The sequence below is a fragment of the Ascaphus truei genome, unplaced genomic scaffold, assembly GCF_040206685.1.
Source record: "Ascaphus truei isolate aAscTru1 unplaced genomic scaffold, aAscTru1.hap1 HAP1_SCAFFOLD_625, whole genome shotgun sequence".
Lineage (NCBI taxonomy): Eukaryota > Metazoa > Chordata > Amphibia > Anura > Ascaphidae > Ascaphus > Ascaphus truei.
Window position 1 is genome coordinate 76,615 of NW_027456958.1, and position 19,491 is coordinate 96,105.

The 19,491-nt window shown below is 46.8% G+C and overlaps 2 protein-coding genes across 2 annotated transcripts; one reads left to right on the forward strand and one right to left on the reverse strand.

The window, feature by feature from the left end:
• Window positions 1–16,635: 16,635 nt before the first annotated feature.
• On the forward strand, window positions 16,636–17,479 carry LOC142485709 (histone H1-like). Its single transcript, XM_075584513.1, has one exon. The coding sequence runs from the start codon at window positions 16,662–16,664 to the stop codon at window positions 17,316–17,318; it is 657 nt and encodes a 218-aa protein (XP_075440628.1). The 5' UTR covers window positions 16,636–16,661; the 3' UTR covers window positions 17,319–17,479.
• Window positions 17,480–17,639: 160 nt separating this feature from the next.
• On the reverse strand, window positions 17,640–18,464 carry LOC142485708 (histone H3). The gene has a single exon (XM_075584512.1). It carries the CDS (start codon window positions 18,462–18,464, stop codon window positions 18,054–18,056), a length of 411 nt encoding a protein of 136 aa, XP_075440627.1. The 3' UTR covers window positions 17,640–18,053.
• Between the last annotated feature and the right edge of the window lie 1,027 nt (window positions 18,465–19,491).

Below are 19,491 nucleotides of genomic sequence, written 5' to 3' on the forward strand. Positions count from 1 at the left end.
CACTTACATTATTTGGATTTATTTTTATTCATTGATATGGATGGGAAAATCAACTCTAATCTATATAGGAAAACAAACTCCCACAACACATATTTAAGATTTGACAGCTGTCATCCAAAACCCCTCCTAAATTCAATTCCGAAGGGACAATTAATACGTTTGAAACGAATATGTTCAAAAAATGAAGACTTTATAATTCAATCCAATGAATTGTTAAAAAGATTTGAAGAGAGGGGTTATCCAAGATCCAATCTCAGAAGGTCCCTAGAAGAAGTTGGGAATATGAACAGGGATGATCTCTTGAATAAACAAAAAAATCTATCAAAACGCCAAAACAAATGGGATGCAAACAATCCAATCTTTATTACACAACATAACACTCAAGTAAATAGTATTAAAGATATTGTAAAGAAGCACTGGAATGTTCTGTCTGCAGATCCATTATTAAATAAAGTGTACAGGGAAGGCCCTCGTTTTGTTTTCAAAAAAGCAAAAACGATAGCCAATCACGTCTCAAGAAGCCTTTTCTCATCCTCATGTTCAAATCCAAAAGGATATCTCCCAAAGGGATGTTTCAAATGTCTCAAATGTATATCCTGTGCTTATATGATGCCTTCATCCAATTTTGTATCCTTTAATACAGGACAGTCATACCCCATCAAATCCTTCATAAACTGTAATGCCACATTCATAGTCTATTTATTGGTCTGTGGATGTGGCAAACAGTACGTGGGACGCACCACACGAGCGTTAAAGGTCAGAATGAGGGAGCACATTAGATGAATCAAATTAGGAGATCTTACACACCCAGTATCCCTACATTTTACCAATTGTAAACAAGGAGACATTACTAAACTAAAATATAGAGGAATTGAACACATTGAGAAACCCTACAAGGAGGGCAACAGGCTAGACATACTAGACAAAAGGGAACTCTTCTGGATTTTTACCCTAAATACTAGAATTCCATTTGGTTTAAATTCAGATTGGGATCTAAATCCATTTCTAAAATAAAGTATAACACTCTCATAATTACATAATTTAATTTATGAAAATGGTACTTTTTGTAATAATTATAAGATCTTGTCCAAACAAAACACTGTATAATTAACATCTTATATCCAATATTCACATTAACAAATAGTATAAAGGTACATGAATAAACGTACAAACAAATACAGTATTGGATAATAAAATAAAGCATAACGGTTCATACATCTGGTGATTCTACACAAACATGGGTCACAGAATAATCTGAATATATGACTCCGGTTTCATATTTAGATGGAACAGGCATGCCGTTGAGTGGATTATTTAATTAGTAATCTTACAAATTTAATCCAGTGTAATAACCTCACATATACATGCATGCCAGTTCTATTTCTATTTCTATTCTTGTTGAAGAGTCATATATATGTATCCTATAGATAAACATCTTTAACTAAGTAGGATCATTTATTTTAAATATTCACAATTGTTGGTTTTAATATGCTTTTTTGAGTATACACTCCGTTGATAACGAAGATTATGTATACTGGTCACAGTCTAAGTACTAAATAAAGTTATTTTAAGTTTTTTTTTTTTTTTTATTGTTGTTCGTTACACGATACTAATAAAGTTGTTGTTGTGGTTCGTAGACGCGCTGACGTCACCGCTCTACCCTACGCGACGGGCGCCACTCGTGGTGCGTCCTGGCAACATGGCGCGCCGCTCGTGACGCAACTAAGCGACGGGTTAGTGGTGGGGAAAGGCGGGAAAATGAACCTATATCAGGTAAGGGGATTAATCAGAGGATATGCACCTTGAGAAAGAGCGTAAGCTCGAAACGCGTTGGTGGGGGCCCTAGGGCTCGTTTTTGTGTACCATGCTCTGATCCATTAAACCTTTTTATTGGGAACACACTCTCTAGCAATTTTTTCCTGTAGTGCTCCATCTCTCCCTGTCGAACCTGTTGAAATCTCTGGAGAACCGGCAGCACACACCTGTGAAGAAAAAGACCCACTGAAGACCCATCTACAAAACAGTGAGTGATTTGCTCCTTTATACACCACAGGAATCCTATTCAATGTATGAGACTGGACACAAGCAAGTGTGAGTATTCATCAATCAAGAGGTGTTACTCTTCCGGTTTATTGATGTTATGGATGTGGTGTCACAATCTATAGATGGTCCATTATAGTGTGGGATACTTCAAGGATATGGAATTATGTTTATTATGCTTTAAAAACCCAGCAACTGGTCAGGTCTGTGTTAGAGCACCATACAGCTTTGTTTGCTCTTCCTGTGCCTCTTGGCAGCTCCTTTCCCGAGCCCTTTTCCTCCTTTGTCGCAACCAGTCATTCTGCAAACTGTCAAAACAAGAAGCGAATGAGGTAATTGCGGTAAAGCTGCTGCTTATATGGATCTCAACCTTTTTGCTCGGAAACTATCACTCCACGTTTTCTTTAAACGGAGACAAAGAATGTTAAGTATGAATACACCATCTGAAAATTTTGACACACAAGATCATGCACTCTTACAGATGCTACAAGAATTAGAGGAAGATAATACAAGAAATCCTGGTGAGGGACCCTTTACCAAATTACGTAACAAGTCGCGGTTTACCCCACCTTTGCAGTCTTGCACTAACGTGGATGTCTTTACCCAGTTGGTGTCTAAAAATCTCAAAAAAATGACAAAAGTTTCATAAAAATTTAATCTGGATTACAGGGAATACAAAGCACTCCAAGACCTTGAGAAGAATGACAACATTACTATCAAACCATCGGATACAGGTGGGAATGTTGTCATTCTGGATACATCCTCATATGTGAGTGAATGTACTAGGCTTTTGTCTGATCAACACTGCTACAAGATCCTACCACAAGATCCGACTGAAACTTTTCAGACGGAATTGTTGGAGATTTTGCATTTGGCCCTTGAAAATAAGGTGATTACCAAAAATGAATTGGAATTTATATTCATTAAACACCCCCCTTTGTCCACATTTTACCACTTACCAAAGGTCCATAAGGGTGTCTACCAACCACCAGGTAGACCGATAGTATCTGGCGTGGGCAATCTTACATCCCACGCCAGTATCTATCTTGATACATTCCTACGCCCTTTTGTGGAAACTCTTCCCTCATATCTCAAAGATACTAAAGCAGCTTTGCTGAGAGTAGAGGACATTATAGTGGACAACAACACCTTACTTGTGGGGATTGATGTCGAGAGCTTGTATACAAGTATTCCTCATTCCTCAGGACTACAAGCTGTCCAACACTTCCTTCGGGCAAGAGATACTCACTCAAGTGTACACAATGACTTTGTTTTAAAGTTACTGAACTTTGTGCTGACCAGGAATTTCTTTTTATTTAATCATAAAATTTATCATCAAACTCAAGGTACCGCCATGGGCACCACGTGTGCTCCCACCTATGCTAATTTATATCTGGGCTGGTGGGAGGAAACTGTGGTGTTCATGGATGATAACTCTCAATATACTGACCATATCGATCTTTGGTCATGGTACATCGATGATGTGCTTCTCCTATGGAGCGGCACCAAGGAACTCCTGGTCGAGTTTATTGATAAGCTGAATGACAATACACACAATCTCAGACTTACCTTTGAAGTTCAAACTGAGAGTATCAACTTCCTTGATATCACTATTTTCAAAAAACAGGATGGTAAGTTAGAGACAACCATATATCGCAAACCCACAGCGACGAATAGTCTCCTTGCAGCAGATAGCCACCACCCAAGACATCTCATTTCCAACATCCCTACTGGGCAGTTCTTACGCCTTAAACGTAATTGCACGACCATGACAGAGTTTAAAACTCAAGCTAAAGACCTCACCAGTCATTTCATAGATAGAGGGTACTCTAAGACAACAGTCAAAAAAGCCTACCACAGGTCACTCATCACACCCAGACCTAGTCTCCTAACTGACCACCCTAGAGTCACTGATAATGAGACGCAGACAATCCGTTTCGTTGGTACTTATTGTAACCAGTGGTCAACCATTCGCAGGATCCTGAGTAAACATTGGCATATACTACTCAAGGATCAGGACCTGGCGAAGATTTTGCAGCCTACACCAAATATGGTTAGCCGCCGAGCGTGCAATTTACGTGACCGTCTGGTTAAAAGCCATTTTCAGACCAAACCGTCACGTACATGGTTGGGCCACAAACCTAATGGTACATACACCTGTGGACGCTATAAGGCTTGCCCTACAGTTAAGGTCACTAAGACTTTTGCAGACTCTACTGGTGTGCACACCTATACCATCAAAGACTTTATTAATTGTCTGACCACAGGTGTGGTGTACCTCATTCAGTGTGCATGTGGAAAGCAGTATGTTGGCGAAACACACAGGGCTTTTAAAATACGTATTTTGGAGCACCTCGGGTCAGTGCGGGACAAACTTGACACACCCGTGGCTAGAGATATTAATGATGCACATCACAGTGATTCCTCCAATCTCAGATTCATGGGCATAGCTCATATTCCCTGGGGCCCACGTAAGGGCAACTGGGATATCAGGCTACGTCAGCACGAGTGCCGTTGGATTTTTCACCTCAACACATTGGCACCACATGGGTTGAATGAGGGTTTTATTTTCTCACCATTCCTCACATAGGGTTAGAGGGATCCAGGTATATAGATCTGTAATGGATTTTCTGAACTGGCCTGACCCCCCCAATCTCATATTGGCCCCTATTTTCTAACCAGTCCCCATTACGGTGTAGTGTCTGGTGGTGCACCTGTTGGCAACAGGACTCCTGAGTCTCCCGCATGATGGTGTGTGGGGATTTGCCAACCCAGACAGGCAGCTGAGGTAGTGTGCTTGAGTCCTACCTAGATCCAGTGCAGCGCTTCCACCTCATCAGGATCCCAGCGTGAGCTTGTGGATGGTCCTGGTGAGGAACTCCTCTGTGGTGCAGCCCCCTGTGTAATCACTCCACACTTACACACGAGGGTTTCTTTTATCAGAGTCATCTTTATTGGTACGGTGGGCCAGCTGCCCTCCACAATGGGGTGTATTTAGCCCTCCATTGTTCACCGTACTTCCCTTTGAAACGTATTGTCTTCCTTGATTAGGGATTCCCTATCCCCACAGGGATATCTATTCTGTGCCAGGTCCCTGGTCACAGTTTCCTTATTCAGCTACAATAACATAACCACTTCGCAAACTACTCCTTCTCCTCCTAATCACTTGGCAACTCCTAACTTTTGATCAGTGCTGTGCCTTATGTATCCTCCGGGGGCTGACACAATTCTGACATCACCAACCAGGGAGTCAGAGCCTGTGACCACTCCCATCCATACATAGGGCACCTCACCAGGGTGTGAGGGCAAACCTCCATGATTACTGCTGGCATGCCCATAACTTACCAGGCCTTACTGTCAGCAGGAGAGATGACTGCAACCATTTTACAGCATGGTTAAATTCTCCCCCTGGTGAATCCCACTGTCCCCGGCTGGGACCTAAATTTGAACACCTTTCGTCAGGAAGCACTGTAAAATGGAACATACATTATTATTAGAACATCATCTGGTTATAACATAACAATTCACATCTCGCCAAGCACGCCATGACCAGCAGCCACGAGCCCGCGTAATGCTACTCAGTACCTCCTAATAGTAGTGCCGTGGGTCAGGTTTCTTTACCTCAAAACCCCCCATGTCCAGAACAGTTACATGGTAGCTACGCGGCAACCCCCTCTCATGCCTGTATACTACCCTGTGTTTGTATACACTTCTCCCAATACTCCAAACCCTTATCAGGTGCTCGATCCTTTCTTCTGCCTTACTACCCGTAATGGCACCCCCTTTGTTGACCATGTACTCCTCTATGGTCCCCCTTAACCACCTATCCCTATTCTCCTCAATCTCCTCCATGAGGGGTTCAGGAACATACGGGTACTCCAACCCATGGGAGTACTTGTATTTTGCAATTATCGCCCTTTCAGCCCTACTACTCCTAGTTAGGTTGGCGTTCCCTGCTCTCCCTGGTAATACCCATGATAGGGGCTCATCCGGATCTACGGGGTCGGACAATTTGTCAGGGCCCATGGGTTCTATTTCATTTCGGTCTATCATGAGCCACCGATATTGCATCTCCTTTTTCCTCTCGGCGGGCGTGAACTCCCCTCTAGCCCACCAGTAATCTACAATGTCGTCTTTTTGTAACAAGAACCGCGTGCGGTCCATCCAGCCCACGTACCCCTCAAATAAGGGCGCCCACCCACGGGTCTCCCTAGACTTCTCGTTCCATTCTAGAGAGTCTCCCTCCTCTGTACCTCCCCAGGAGCATACCCCGGAAGTCCCTACAGAACGGGGCCTGGACCACCTCTCATGCTTTGGGGCCTCCCCAGCAGGTATATCCACCTCTTTAGGCACCCACCGGGACTTAGCAACCTGTCCCAATTGTCCTCCTCCCCTTGAGCCTTCCCCGGAATCAAAGCTGCTCAGTCTTTCCCCAGTCCGGTTCTCACCAACCCCCAAAGATCCTTCCGACACCCCCAAACTGGATGATGATCCCCGGGAACAGGTGATGGGGACAGGGGCCTTATCTAGGGTGTGAGGGCAAACCTCCATGATTACTGCTGGCATGCCCATAACTTACCAGGCCTTACTGTCAGCAGGAGAGATGACTGCAACCATTTTACAGCATGGTTACAGATCTATTACTTTTAGTTTAGAAGGAGTCGTATTGACTTTTTAGGCGGCTCCGCCTAGTGTAGCTCATTCCTACACCTTATACTCTGGTCCCTCCACCTGCCTGTTGTGCATCATTTATATGCCTTTATATGCCTTTCTGTGACCATCTGTGGGTTTACCTTTACATCATGTACCCTGGCCCAGCCTGCATCCATGTTGCTTTTCCACTTGCATGCCTGTTGTAACGGATATGGGCATTCATTTGCCTTTATTAGGAGTATTTGTCTCTATATGTTGGAGATCCACTTATAAGTGGTTATATGGTTATGTATCCTCTCCTATTCCAATCCCATCTCTGCCTCCTTGCCTTCTCTCCCAACCCCCCCCCCCTCTCCCCGATTCCTTTATGTTATGTGAGGGTTATATGTTTACCTGCAATGCCTCTTTAATATTATCAGGCATACGTCATCCGCCCCTTCCCTCCAGAGAGTGTACAAAAGGTTCAACCATACGATACTGCATGCTACCTACTCCTCCCCCTTGGGAAAGTGCGCGGTGATGCGTGAAACGTACGTCGGGGAACGCGGTGACGTCATCACGTTGACGCATGTGCGGCTTGTGTTTGGAGTAACGGCTGCTCCTGAGATTACACGGAACAAACGGCTGCTTATTGCTATCAGATTTATCAGGTCCTATATCACCCTATTGGGCTCTGCTTTACCCATACCTCCTGGGGGCCTGCATATGTGCACTTTGAAGTGTGCGCTATCCAAGGTTTATTACTGGTTATGACTGTATGTGATGTCTCATTCTGTGCATTGGTCCTGACTAAGTTGCTCTAGGGATTCCATAGAGCTCAAGCTATAGATTATACCGATTATCCTATACAGAGGACTTTTTGGTTATATAACTGAGTATATAGTGGTTGCATTGAGCCCACTGATACCCTCCACTTACCCTGTAGGGTCCATAATTTGATTCACTATACCTGTGTACGCAATAGTGCAGCCTTTATATAGCATCTGATTCATTACTAGGTATATGTTTGGAACATAATTTGTTCATATGTGTACCGTGACCAAACACATTTGGGGATTTTATCTATGCACTGTTGTGCATTTTTATAGTGTCTCGTCGTTTTTTATAGCATACTATTAAAGTCTTTGTTATTTTCATTTGAGTGTGACCTTTTGGCGGTGTATCCTATGCTAGGATTTGGCTAATATCCAGCCAGTTATCAGTAGACAATATACAATATCTGTCACCTACCTTGAGTGCAATTATAGGGGGCTATTTATAATCCTTTGATTATTTGTGTGTAATGATTGTGCTTTCTCCCTTGCACCAGGTAGATTATTTCTTGTCATTTTGTATGTGTGTCTGGTGGAGCAACGTGCCCCTTGTGTATAACTATAAGCACGGCCTAAGGGCTGTTATATAGTGTGTGCAGCCGTGCACAAATTTATTACATTTGTGCACACACACAAATACATACACACACACATATATACAAATACACATGCATACATATATGCATACATATATGCACACATACAAACATATACATACATTCAGCGCCGGTAGCAGCGTAAAAAGATTATTTTTCCCGTCTTCGCCGCAGTCTGTCGGCTCCCCGCTCCCTGGCGTGCGCGCGCGGCCCTTGTATAGAAGGGCTGACTCACCTCAGCCATCTATAACTGCCGTGCGTGCGCACCCCCACCACTATAGAACGGCCCTAAGGCTGAGGACCCGCTGCGGACGGCCGCGCGCGCGGACCACCAGCCCCTACCTGCTGCCCATCTGTCCCCGCTGCCTCCTTCCGGCGAGGCTCACTACGCGCTGTGACGCGTCAACCGCCTGGGGATGCAAGAGAATTGCGATCCCGAGCGGTGAGTCTATCAGCGCTGGGTCAGGAGTGTTAGAGGCAGCTTCCCCACCTCCAAAAAGTGGGGGGGGGGGAAGTGTATGTGTGTGCGCGTGTGTGTATGTGTATATATGTGTATATATGTGTCTGTATATATATATATATATATATATATATATATATATATATATATATATATATATATATATGGTGTGTGTGGGGGGATGGACCGACTGGGGAGGGGTAAGGGGGAGGGGGAGGAGGGTCAGCACGGAGAGCCCTCCGCTCAAACCACGCCCCCCCGCTCAAGCTCCCGCTCCCTACAGTCCGCAGGTTCAATTGCCTCTCAGCGCGCCTGCTTAGCCTAAACTATAACAAGCTGTGCAAATCCAGCTAAAAGCAAACAGCCACCAGGCACTTTTCTTGGCTATAAAGGTGCAATTCCTGATAAGAACATATGTTGGAAAGAGAAATAAGGTGAGGAAGCATGTTAGCAAGGTAACACTCCCAGACTATTTAAACATAGTCACATAATGCCACAAAATCAGGTCCTCAGTGGGAAAAAAAATAAGTTGCATGCATTAATCCCTAACCACTTTATGGTGTGTGTGTTGTGTTGTGTTGTGAACCCTTGTAGAGGTGTAATGGGTAAACAAAATGTATATAATTACTCATTGATAAAATATAGAATACATTTTTAATATGGATAGATTTAAAAAAAATGCCTTGTACTTTATAAAACATTAATGTAAATTAATCTGTGCGATCATATCTGTGTTAAATAAACAAGAAACAACAACACAAACTATAAGCAATGGTGTATCTCTTAATATGGGGAACCAGGGGGGCCGGGGACCAAGGGGGAAGTCCAAAGGGGGCCTGGACTATATGTGTTATTTGTATTACCATATTTCCTCTAGTGTAAGCTGACAGTGATTGTAAGACACACCATAGATTTGACACTTACAATCAAGGAACATTACTTCTCACTTACCAGGTTTCAGGAGAGGTCCCAGGTCAGCGGAGGATGAAGCGTGCGGACGTAACAGGACAGGTCCCACATCTGCAGAGGATTGGAGTAAAGACTGGGGGCGGGCGGGCGGCAGCGGTAGGGGAAGACCATCACAGCATGAGAAAATGTTTGTGTTGATGTGTACAGTTACCACATCCCTATCCCCACTTTATACAGTTTTCCAATTCCAGACATCAGTGATTAGCTCTTTTCTGGAAGGGTTACACAAAGAAAAAAACTATACATTGGGCACAATAAGCCTTGCAGAGGTGACCATTGCACACGGTATTGGGGTAGTCAGCCGTGCTTTGCTTCCACTCCCACTGGGGAGCTGCGAGCTTCAGATCTGTATCACCCTGCTCCACTAAGCCTTCTCCTAAGCTACTGCCAGGGCGTTGGACAGAGCCTGGCTCTCTCAATCTCCCTTTGGAGGGTTATATACTACAAATTCCGCCGATCCACTCCCAGCCTCTCACTGGAAATGCTCACCTAGTCCCGGTGGCATTCTCCTGGGAGCTCTCACACTGTCTCCTGGCCATGCCTTCCGGCCGGCAGGTTTCCCGGGCACGGTCAAAAGCTGATGCCTCCTGGGATGCCTTCAACCCTCAGAACATTTGCACTAGACCGGCTCTGGTGTGAGCAACCCCCTAATGCCCCATAAGCAGGATCTCCTTAGCTCCCTATAAACTCTGTCCCCTACCCACCCAGTGACACAATAGCTGGCCCCTCTCTGCCCATAGCTGGCCCAGTACAAAAACACATAAGGTCTGGGGGACTGAACAGACAGACTCAGCCAACTGAGGTCTCATGCCCTCCATATCAGGGGACCACTCACTGAGCTCTAGCCATTCACCCGCCGTCACACTGTCAGAGGATTTGAAAAAGGTGGGGGGTTTGGTATTCAAGTAATTAGGGACACAGGTTTTGCTTGGTTGGGCTTTGTCTGGTCTTACCTGCCTGGTCTCTTCACAGATTGTGACACTCTTTGGCACCAAAAGCTGGGGAACAAGAAACACTGTGTCTGGCAGCAGCGCCAAAGGCACCTCCACCTGGGCAACTACCCAACATTTGTACCCTGTGACAGCAGTCAAATAGCATCCTCTGGCAGCTCCACCCGCATCCCCGTTCCTGGGATTGGATGCTCTGGACTAACCATATCAGGTTGCTCAAGAGGTGCTCTAGTGTTGGGGTCCCCCAGTCCGAACGCCTGCCGATTACCTGGGACCCCTGGACGCAAAACTGTTCTTCTATGGACTGCATAGTCCTCCAGCCTGATGGCTGCACACAGCCGTAGGGATCGCTGACTGGGTCCTCCGCTGGAACCGCACGACTGCTTGTGGTTCCTTTGCTGGGGATAGCCTCTCATAGGTGGTAAGCCCTGTTGTTTGGGGACTTTGCCCCAGATTGGGGATACTTGATTGGGATGTGTTGGGGTACTCATCCGCAGATGGTTTAACTGGTCTCCCCGGGAGCACTGGCCCTCATGGGCATCCTCTGCCGTCTTGGCTACAGCATCTTCGGCACCCGGCTGACCCACATGGCTTGGTGACTTGCAGAGAGTCAACAATTTGGGGTGCCCTCCTAACCGGCATAGAAGCAGGGGTCAGTACCCACTTTTCTTGCTGTTTACTCGGGGGCACTCCGTCGTCCGTCATCTTGGTGGCCAGTAGTCAAAGCACCTGTGTGGCACATTCCTAAGCCAGCAAGGTTGCTCTCATGGAGGCAGATTCACCGGCAATGTCTCGGTCAATCTCTCGTTCAGCCCCTCTGGCTCATGGCTGATTCCACCTCGGCTTAGTGTCTCATGTAGAGTCAGCTTCTGGAAGTACTTGGCTTGCCAGCACTAGGGTTGCCATGTGTCTTGTCCAAAATTACTGGACACAATGGTGAGAAATGTGGTGTGTGGGGAGGTATGTTATTTATAAATTATCAGACCCCAGGGAGGTACTGGGGCCTCATTTCGGGGTCTGGGATAGGGCAGGAGAAGGTCTGACAATGCCTCCCAGTATTTAGGTTAACTGTAGGTTATGGTCTGCCATTGCGCCTTGACCCAACATGGCAAACAGAGCCTCACAATTATATGCCATAGTAGGAATGGCAACTGGGGCAAGCCTTAGAGGGTTGAGGTCCGCCTCTGAGATAGTCTTGAGGGTCTCGGTCTCCGGGTGCTTAGCCCCACAAGTAGTGGCCACAACCACTACCACATCAGCGTCCCACATGCTACACTGAGCTTCCCTGCCTTGCTTCTCCAAGGACATCAGGCAGGATCCGGCTCTCCAGGACTCCCAGCGATGGGCTACAGAAAGTGAATGCCGCCGGCCCACTGAACAGCCTTGTGCTGGAAGGGCTTACCTAGCCCCGGTGGCTGTCTAAGGGGAGCCTTCGCACTGTCACCTGGCTTGCCTACTTGCTGGCAGACATCCCAGGCACGGCCGAATGTCGATAACTCCAGTGATGACTTTAGGACAAATAGAACATATATTTTTGATAAAGTGCCTATCTGGCTGCAGTTTTAAATGTACAGGCAGGATGAGGCTTTTTCTACTTGCCTTTGTAATGCAACCAGTAACCACATGTTTTACACCGATGAGCTGGGGGCACTTCCTTCTGCAAACTTCAGAGACCCCCTGTTAGGGCAATGACTATGGGTCTAGGGAAGTGTTGCGGAAGAAAGCCCCAGAGCCGCCAAGTGTGAATTAGCCGGGATGCTCGCTGACCAGGAGATCCTGTTAGTCATCTGGGCTAGTTCACACCTTGGGTCCAACTCCTAGCCTGGGAGAAGCCAGGTAAAAAGGGGAGCACCCATATGGTAAGCAGCCCAGGTGTCAGAGTTGAACAGGCGCTGTTTCAACTGGAAATCCCTGTAGTGCCCATCTGCAAACTGGGGGCAAGATGGAGATTGGTGGGATGGAGGTTCCCACGAAGCAGATTGGGCGGGTATGTTATAGATATGCTAGCCGACCCTATATACATGCTCCCTAAGCTATCCCCGTTGTCTTTCGTCTCTCTTTTACAATGTGAACAAATTTCCACTTTGCTTCTACAAGCGGATAAGAGCAGCAGCAACGATTCCCTAACGCAACAAGTTAATTACATCAGAACCAAGGACATAACTCTTCTTCAGGATTCCGTTAGTGCTGGGGGTTATCTAACGAACCCCAATGGACCAGAAAGAACTTTGCAATATTCACAGACTTTTTGGGCTGGCAATTTTCGCCCCTTGCAAAAGGACAGCATTTTAAAAGACAATATTCTGGTGCTTTGTTTTACTTCTGGACATTCTATCCCATTCTCTTCCTCAGTAAGTGTTTTGTCAAGTATATTCTAAGGTTGTCGTGTGTCTGTCTATTAAGGAAATAAATGTCAGTTTATTTTGCTCAACTTGTGTGCTCAATCTATTTCCCTAAAATATAAAATTGTTGATACGTTCCGTCCATCGTTACAGTGGCCACACGACCACAGTTGGAAAAGTGTTTCCTTTCCCTTACTCCAGTGCTGGCGGTCAAAGGACCTAAGGTAGCTGACCCTCCCCAGGCCACCAAACCAGGGGGAAGAAGTCAAAAACCTGGGTTGTTGAAGTAGAGCCGATGGAGGTTGCCCACGAGGGCCAGTGCTCCTTGTGTAACTGGCTGGGCCACCTGCGTGTTAACTGCCCAAACTACCCCTATCCAGTGTAACAGGGTATGTCCCATAATACCTCTCTTTCCCACATAGTGTATCTATTATGCAAGTCTCTATTTAATCTATGAGCCAGTGACCCCCCATTACACTTGTAAGTGAAGGAGGTAAGGTGGTGACTCATGGCCTGTGTAAGCCTATCCAAGATGGGTACAGTCCATGAGCCCGCCCCTTGCAGAGACTTCCAAGTGGGAGTATCTGTAACCCGTAGCTCACTACAAACGAGGCGTGACCGTGGGGCTGAGGTAGGGATTTTTATAGAACGCCAACCACACCCACGAAGGCACATCTAGAGTATAGGACAGTCGTACAGGCCGGATCAGGGTAACAGAAGACAGGGTAAGTGAGGTACTTGCGAATCTTGGAGTATAGAGCAGCGGATTGTTGGGGTACGTAGCCAGGGTCAGGGTTGTATAGCGTAGAGTCGTCGTGGAGCCAAGCAAGGGTCAGTGCAGGAGAGAGTGGCGTCGCCGTGGTTCCAAATCCAGGGTCAGTGCAGGAGAGCATCACAGAGTAGTATCCATGCAGGGTCAGGCAGCAGGGTTCAGGCAGACAGGAACTAGGTGATGAGTGCAGCGTCACACAAACAGAGGTTATGCTCGGCAATGACTGGGAGCTCTGAGAGCATATTTATAGGACCTCCCACCAATGGGAGGCAACCAGGAAGCAGACGTGCGGACAGGATAGGCTGCTGGATCATGCAGGTGTGTCCTATTACAAAGCCAATAGCTACCGCGTCAGCATGCCCCCCGCAAAACCCGTAGGTGACCTGGTCATGCGCTGTCATCGTGCGCCACGACACCCGCCCCACCATGAGGGCGGAAACCAGAGGCGAGACCCGTGGAGATAGAGGAGGGGCGCAACTGCGCCGCATAACAGTGATATCAGGACAGGGCCGGGTACCAGAGGCAGGACCCGCTGAGGTAGAGGCGGAGTGAGGGGCGTAACCACGCTGCATAGGGGTGATGCCAGGACGGGGGCGGGACAGAGGGGCGGAGACCGCAGACCACAGGGAAGACCGTGTACCACGCATGCGCGCTGCGCATCAAGACAGGAGGAGCAAAAACGCGCCCCATGCCCAGAGACCGAAGGGGACTGCAGGGAACCCGAGCACCGTGCGTAAGTTCCACCCCAGTTTGCCACTCTTGAGTGTTATGGTAGTCCAATGGGCAAGTGAGGGTTAAAGGGGCAGGAGCAGCAGAACGGTGAATCCTCACAGTATCACATTTAGTCAGTCTTGTGCTGGGAGGACAAGAGAGCACAAGGGCTGTCAGTGTTCCCCATCCGGGGAAAGCATGCCCACCCCAGGCTCAGGCCTGGGGACCATTAAGGCTCATGGTGAAAAAAAATGGTGAGCAGGAAAGGGCTTGAAATTAGGTCCGGGGTCCGCCTTTCACTGGGCTAGAGCCAATTGTTTCCCGCAGACCTGGTGGCGCCTTCCCAGCGGGATATTTGGGGCTGACCGGGGGGGACCTATTGCAGGGTTGGTCTTGAGCACTTAAGCTGATCCCCTTCCCCCATTTGTGCAGCAGGGCGAGCGCTCATCCTGTGTTTGGCGGCAATGTCACAATACATGTTGTGATTGGTCAAGGGCCCCTGCTCCATGTTAAGGATATCCAGCAGGGGCTATGTAAGGAGTGAGGCCGGTGTAGGGAACCAGACAACCTATGGAGGCGATCGGAGACGCGCTGGCAGGCTTTTTAAAAGTGCTTTGTGTTAAAGAGCATACACAAGCACTGATCTCAGCTGAGAAGCGCCAGAGAAGCCCGGTCAGCGGAGCAAGTGGGAGTTTTACGGAGACACAGCTGAGAGAAGCTCTGCGAACAACGATACCAGAAGCGGTCAGGATAAGCCTTCCGGAAGCAGGCCCTGCACCTTGTTGAGGCTAGTGACTTACTCCCAGAAAGTGAGTGTATCAGTGATTAGCTCTTTTCTGGAAGGGGTTTACACACAATACATTATACACAGGCCAAATGAGGCGGCCTTTAAACACGGTGTTAGGGGAAGCCAGCCAGGCTTTACCTTATTATGTGAGGCTGGCTACCCCTACCGTCACATGTGTGTTGTGTGTTTTCTGGCTTGCCAGAATAAACTTTTGTTTATTCAACTAGTGTGTCATTCGGGAGAAGGAGTGGCTCAGTGAGTAAACACTGAGTAAAACACACTGGCATTGAGAGTGAGTTTGAAGCCTGGTTCAACTCCTAGTGTCAACTACTTGTGACCTTGGGCAAGTCACTTTATCTCCCTGTGTCTCTGGCTCCAACAAAATAGATTGTAAGCTCCACGGGGCAGGGACTGTGTCTGCAAAATGTCCCTGTAAAGTGCTACATAAAACTAGCAGCGCTATACAAGAACGTACTATTATTTTTATTATTATATTATTATTTTCTGGTGATAGTGATCCTGATGTAAAGATGTTAAAAGTTCTGGTCTCTGGTGACAATGGTCACAAAACATGTCAGTTACTATACATAGTGCTAATAGTGACATTACATAGTTATGTAACACACAGGGTGACTAATAACCTAATCTTCCATTAATATCATATATATATATATATATATATATATATATTTTGTAACCGACAAATAAACATATTTTTAACACTTCCCAATTGTATTAAAAGCTTAAACAAAATAGATGTTTGATTATTACATTATTAAAATATATTTACTGTCATTCACATGATGTGTATGTTACTATGATTTTGTTTTTAGAAAACATAATGTTACATACATATCATTCTAAACTATTCATTTGCAGAACAGATGGAATACAAATCTTTTCGAATCTCCCATTTAATAACCAATATTCATAACTGACAATGGAATAATACAGAGCTTAGTACTGGGGAAATGGAAAAACATGACATAGCAATGTACACTGCACAGGAATTATTGTGCTACTTGTACATATATAGTGAATCCCCAGACCATGTTTATATATTTATATGCACATTATTTTAAACTGATACTGTAGAATAATATGTCCTTAGTGTCACTGTATGAGGATGGAGGTTGCACATTTAGTCTGAGCAAAGTAAAAGTGACAGAAATAGACAGATATGAATGAAATCTGGCAAATCCCAGGCTACAGAGCCGAACTTTCACCCATTATTCCTAATTGTGTTTGTACTTTCCCAGCAGAAAAATGATACAGCAGTGAAGAGAATATAATTCCTTATAAATTGCATGCAAGAAGGGGGGATGTTAGTAATAATTAGGGGATAAAATGCCCTTTTCTTGCAGCCTCAGAAACACAAAGTCAGAGCAGTGTTTGTGATCCGGGAGGATGAGAGTCAGGGGCGGGGCTTAGTGATTATACCCAATGAAAGAGAAGCTCACTCCGATAACTAACCAATCACAGAGCAGCAGGCTCTCTATATAAGTCCCGGCAGGTCCCCGCCCCCAGTATAACTTTGTCAGTGTGTTGGGGATTTTACCTGCAGCTGCAATGGCCGAGACCGCTCCTGCTCCTCCTCCTCCAGCTGAAAGCGCCGCCAAGAAGAAGCAGCCGAAGAAAGCGGCCGGAGCCTCGAAAAGCCGCCCAGCAAAGTCCGGTCCCAGCGCGTCCGATCTGATAGTGAGAGCTGTGTCCGCCTCTAAGGAGCGCAGCGGGGTCTCCCTGTCCGCTCTGAAGAAGGCTCTGGCTGCAGGAGGCTACGATGTGGAGAAGAATAACAGCCGCCTGAAGCTGGCTCTCAAGGGTTTGGTGAGCAAGGAAACCCTGATCCAGCTGAAAGGGAGCGGAGCCTCCGGATCGTTCAAGCTGAATAAGAAGCAGCTGGAGAGCAAGGAGAAGGCGGCCAAGAAAAAGGATGTGGGGAAACCCAAGAAGCCAGTGGCAAAGAAACCCGCCAAGTCCCCCAAGAAACCCAAAAAGGCTCCGGCGGGAGTGAAGAAAAGCCCCAAAAAGGTCAAGAAACCGGCGGCCGCCAAGAAGCCAGCAAAAAGCCCGAAGAAGTCTAAAGCTGCCAAGCCCAGGAAGGCTGTGAAGAGCCCGGCGGCTAAAAAGGCTGCGAAGCCAAAAGCTGCTAAGAGTCCAGCTAAGGCCAAGGCAGCAAAGCCCAAAGCAGCAAAGCCCAAGAGGGCGGCAGCTCCTAAGAAGTGAGACCGAGAACTTCAGCCTCTTACAAACACAAAGGCTCTTTTAAGAGCCACCACAACCCCACATAGAGAGCTGTGCACATAATGTGTAACTGGGAATGTTTCTCCAACTTATCCCATGCAGGGGTTTGTGTTACACTGCCAGAGCATAAGTGTATATGAATTGATACTGCGAGCACTGTAAGGTGCATGTGTAAGTTTGTAGTCCCTAACCTATTTAACGAATAATTTTTTTTTTCAGACAAACTGACATTAGGTGACATTATGGTTTTGTTTGTGTCTACATAATCATATACACGGTTTATATAAAATTAAAAAAGTGTAGTTTACATCAGAAAAACGTATTTATCACCATGTTATTAAAAAGAGTGTTTTTCACATTGAAAGCATGAAGCACACGCTATTCCATAACACTTCAGTTTGATCACCAGTGGCACATGGGAGGGGGGACATTTACAGGTTTGTCTTTACGTGCACCCATATACAGCATGAAATGGTGACTATGCATGCAAGTCAATATATCACATAACAAAGAATACACAAATATTGAAGGTGCGTTTATCTAAATTGTCACACATCAAGTACATATGTTGGTACAAGGATAACACACTTCTTTAATTCTCTATATTGAGATCAGTATCCGTGTGTTCATATTGATCAGGCAATTTCATTGAAAATGTGGTGGCTCTTAAAAGAGCCTTTGTTTTTCGGGTGTAAACGAAGTCAGGGTGCAGCCGGCCTAAGCTCTCTCCCCTCTGATCCTGCGGGCCAGCTGGATGTCCTTGGGCATGATGGTGACCCTCTTGGCGTGGATAGCGCACAGGTTGGTGTCCTCGAAGAGCCCCACCAGATAAGCCTCGCTGGCCTCCTGCAGAGCCATGACAGCCGAGCTCTGGAAGCGCAGGTCAGTCTTGAAGTCCTGGGCGATCTCCCGGACCAGGCGCTGGAAGGGCAGCTTGCGGATGAGCAGCTCGGTGGACTTCTGGTAGCGGCGGATCTCCCTGAGAGCCACAGTACCGGGCCGGTAGCGGTGAGGCTTCTTCACTCCGCCGGTGGCCGGTGCGCTCTTTCTGGCAGCCTTGGTCGCTAGCTGCTTACGGGGAGCCTTCCCTCCGGTGGATTTCCGGGCGGTCTGTTTGGTCCGGGCCATCCTGTGCTGCTGTGTCAGTGCGCGTCTCCGGTCAGGAACTAATAAAGAAAAAAACTGACCGTTCTGTTCTGACTGACAGATTAAATCTGTCAGTGGTGATATTGGATACCGAGGCTTGAGCCTCATTACTCCAAGTTCTCTTGTTGAGTGTATTGTCGCACTCTTTAGGAAGCTTCTTGATCTGTGTTACTTGCCACAGTTGAGTTGGTTTCACAGGTTCAGCGCTGTGATGGGTCGTGGGTAGCGGTCAAATGGGTTTGCAGAGATCGCAGCAAGCTTCTTGATCAGCGGGTTTGAGTTCTGGTCCAGTTCCTTGTAGAATTTCTTGTTGAGCTTCTTTAGATGTTCATCTAACATCTCGATACCCAGTTCCCTATGAAGGTCTGCTATTCTTGTAGGAAGTGGAGCGTTGGACGCAATCCGCAGCGCCTTGTTCTGTAATTTTTGGAGAGATGATCTTTGATGTTGGTGGCAACCACTCCACACCGGGGAGGCGTATGTCATTGTGGGTCTAATGATCGCCTTGATCACATTGACTTTGCTCTTGATGGGCATGGTCCTTGTCTTCAGCAGAGGGTACAGTGCTGCCAGCTTGGTTGTTGCCTTCTGTTGAATCTTCTCAATGTGGTTTCTCCAGCTTAGTTTGCTATCTAGGATTACACCTAGGTAAGAGCTGTTTGGCTCCCATTTGACAGCCTCTCCGTTGAGGGTGATTGGCGGGTGTGCCTTGATCCTCTTTTTGGTAAACAGTGTAGCTGTAGTCTTGCTGGAGTTCAGTCCTACTTGCCAGTCGCTGTACCATGTTGATAGCATGTCTAGTGCTTTCTGGATGTTCTTAGCTACTTCTTTCTCTCTGAAGGACTGGGAGATGACTGCCACATCGTCTGCGTAGAGTGCCAGTTGAGTCTTGTGGAGGTCTGTGGGGATGTCATTCATGAAGAGGTTGAAAAGGAAAGGTCCCAGGACTGATCCCTGTGGCACGCCAGCGCGGATGGGGCGTGTTGTTGAGAGCTCTTCTCGCACAGCC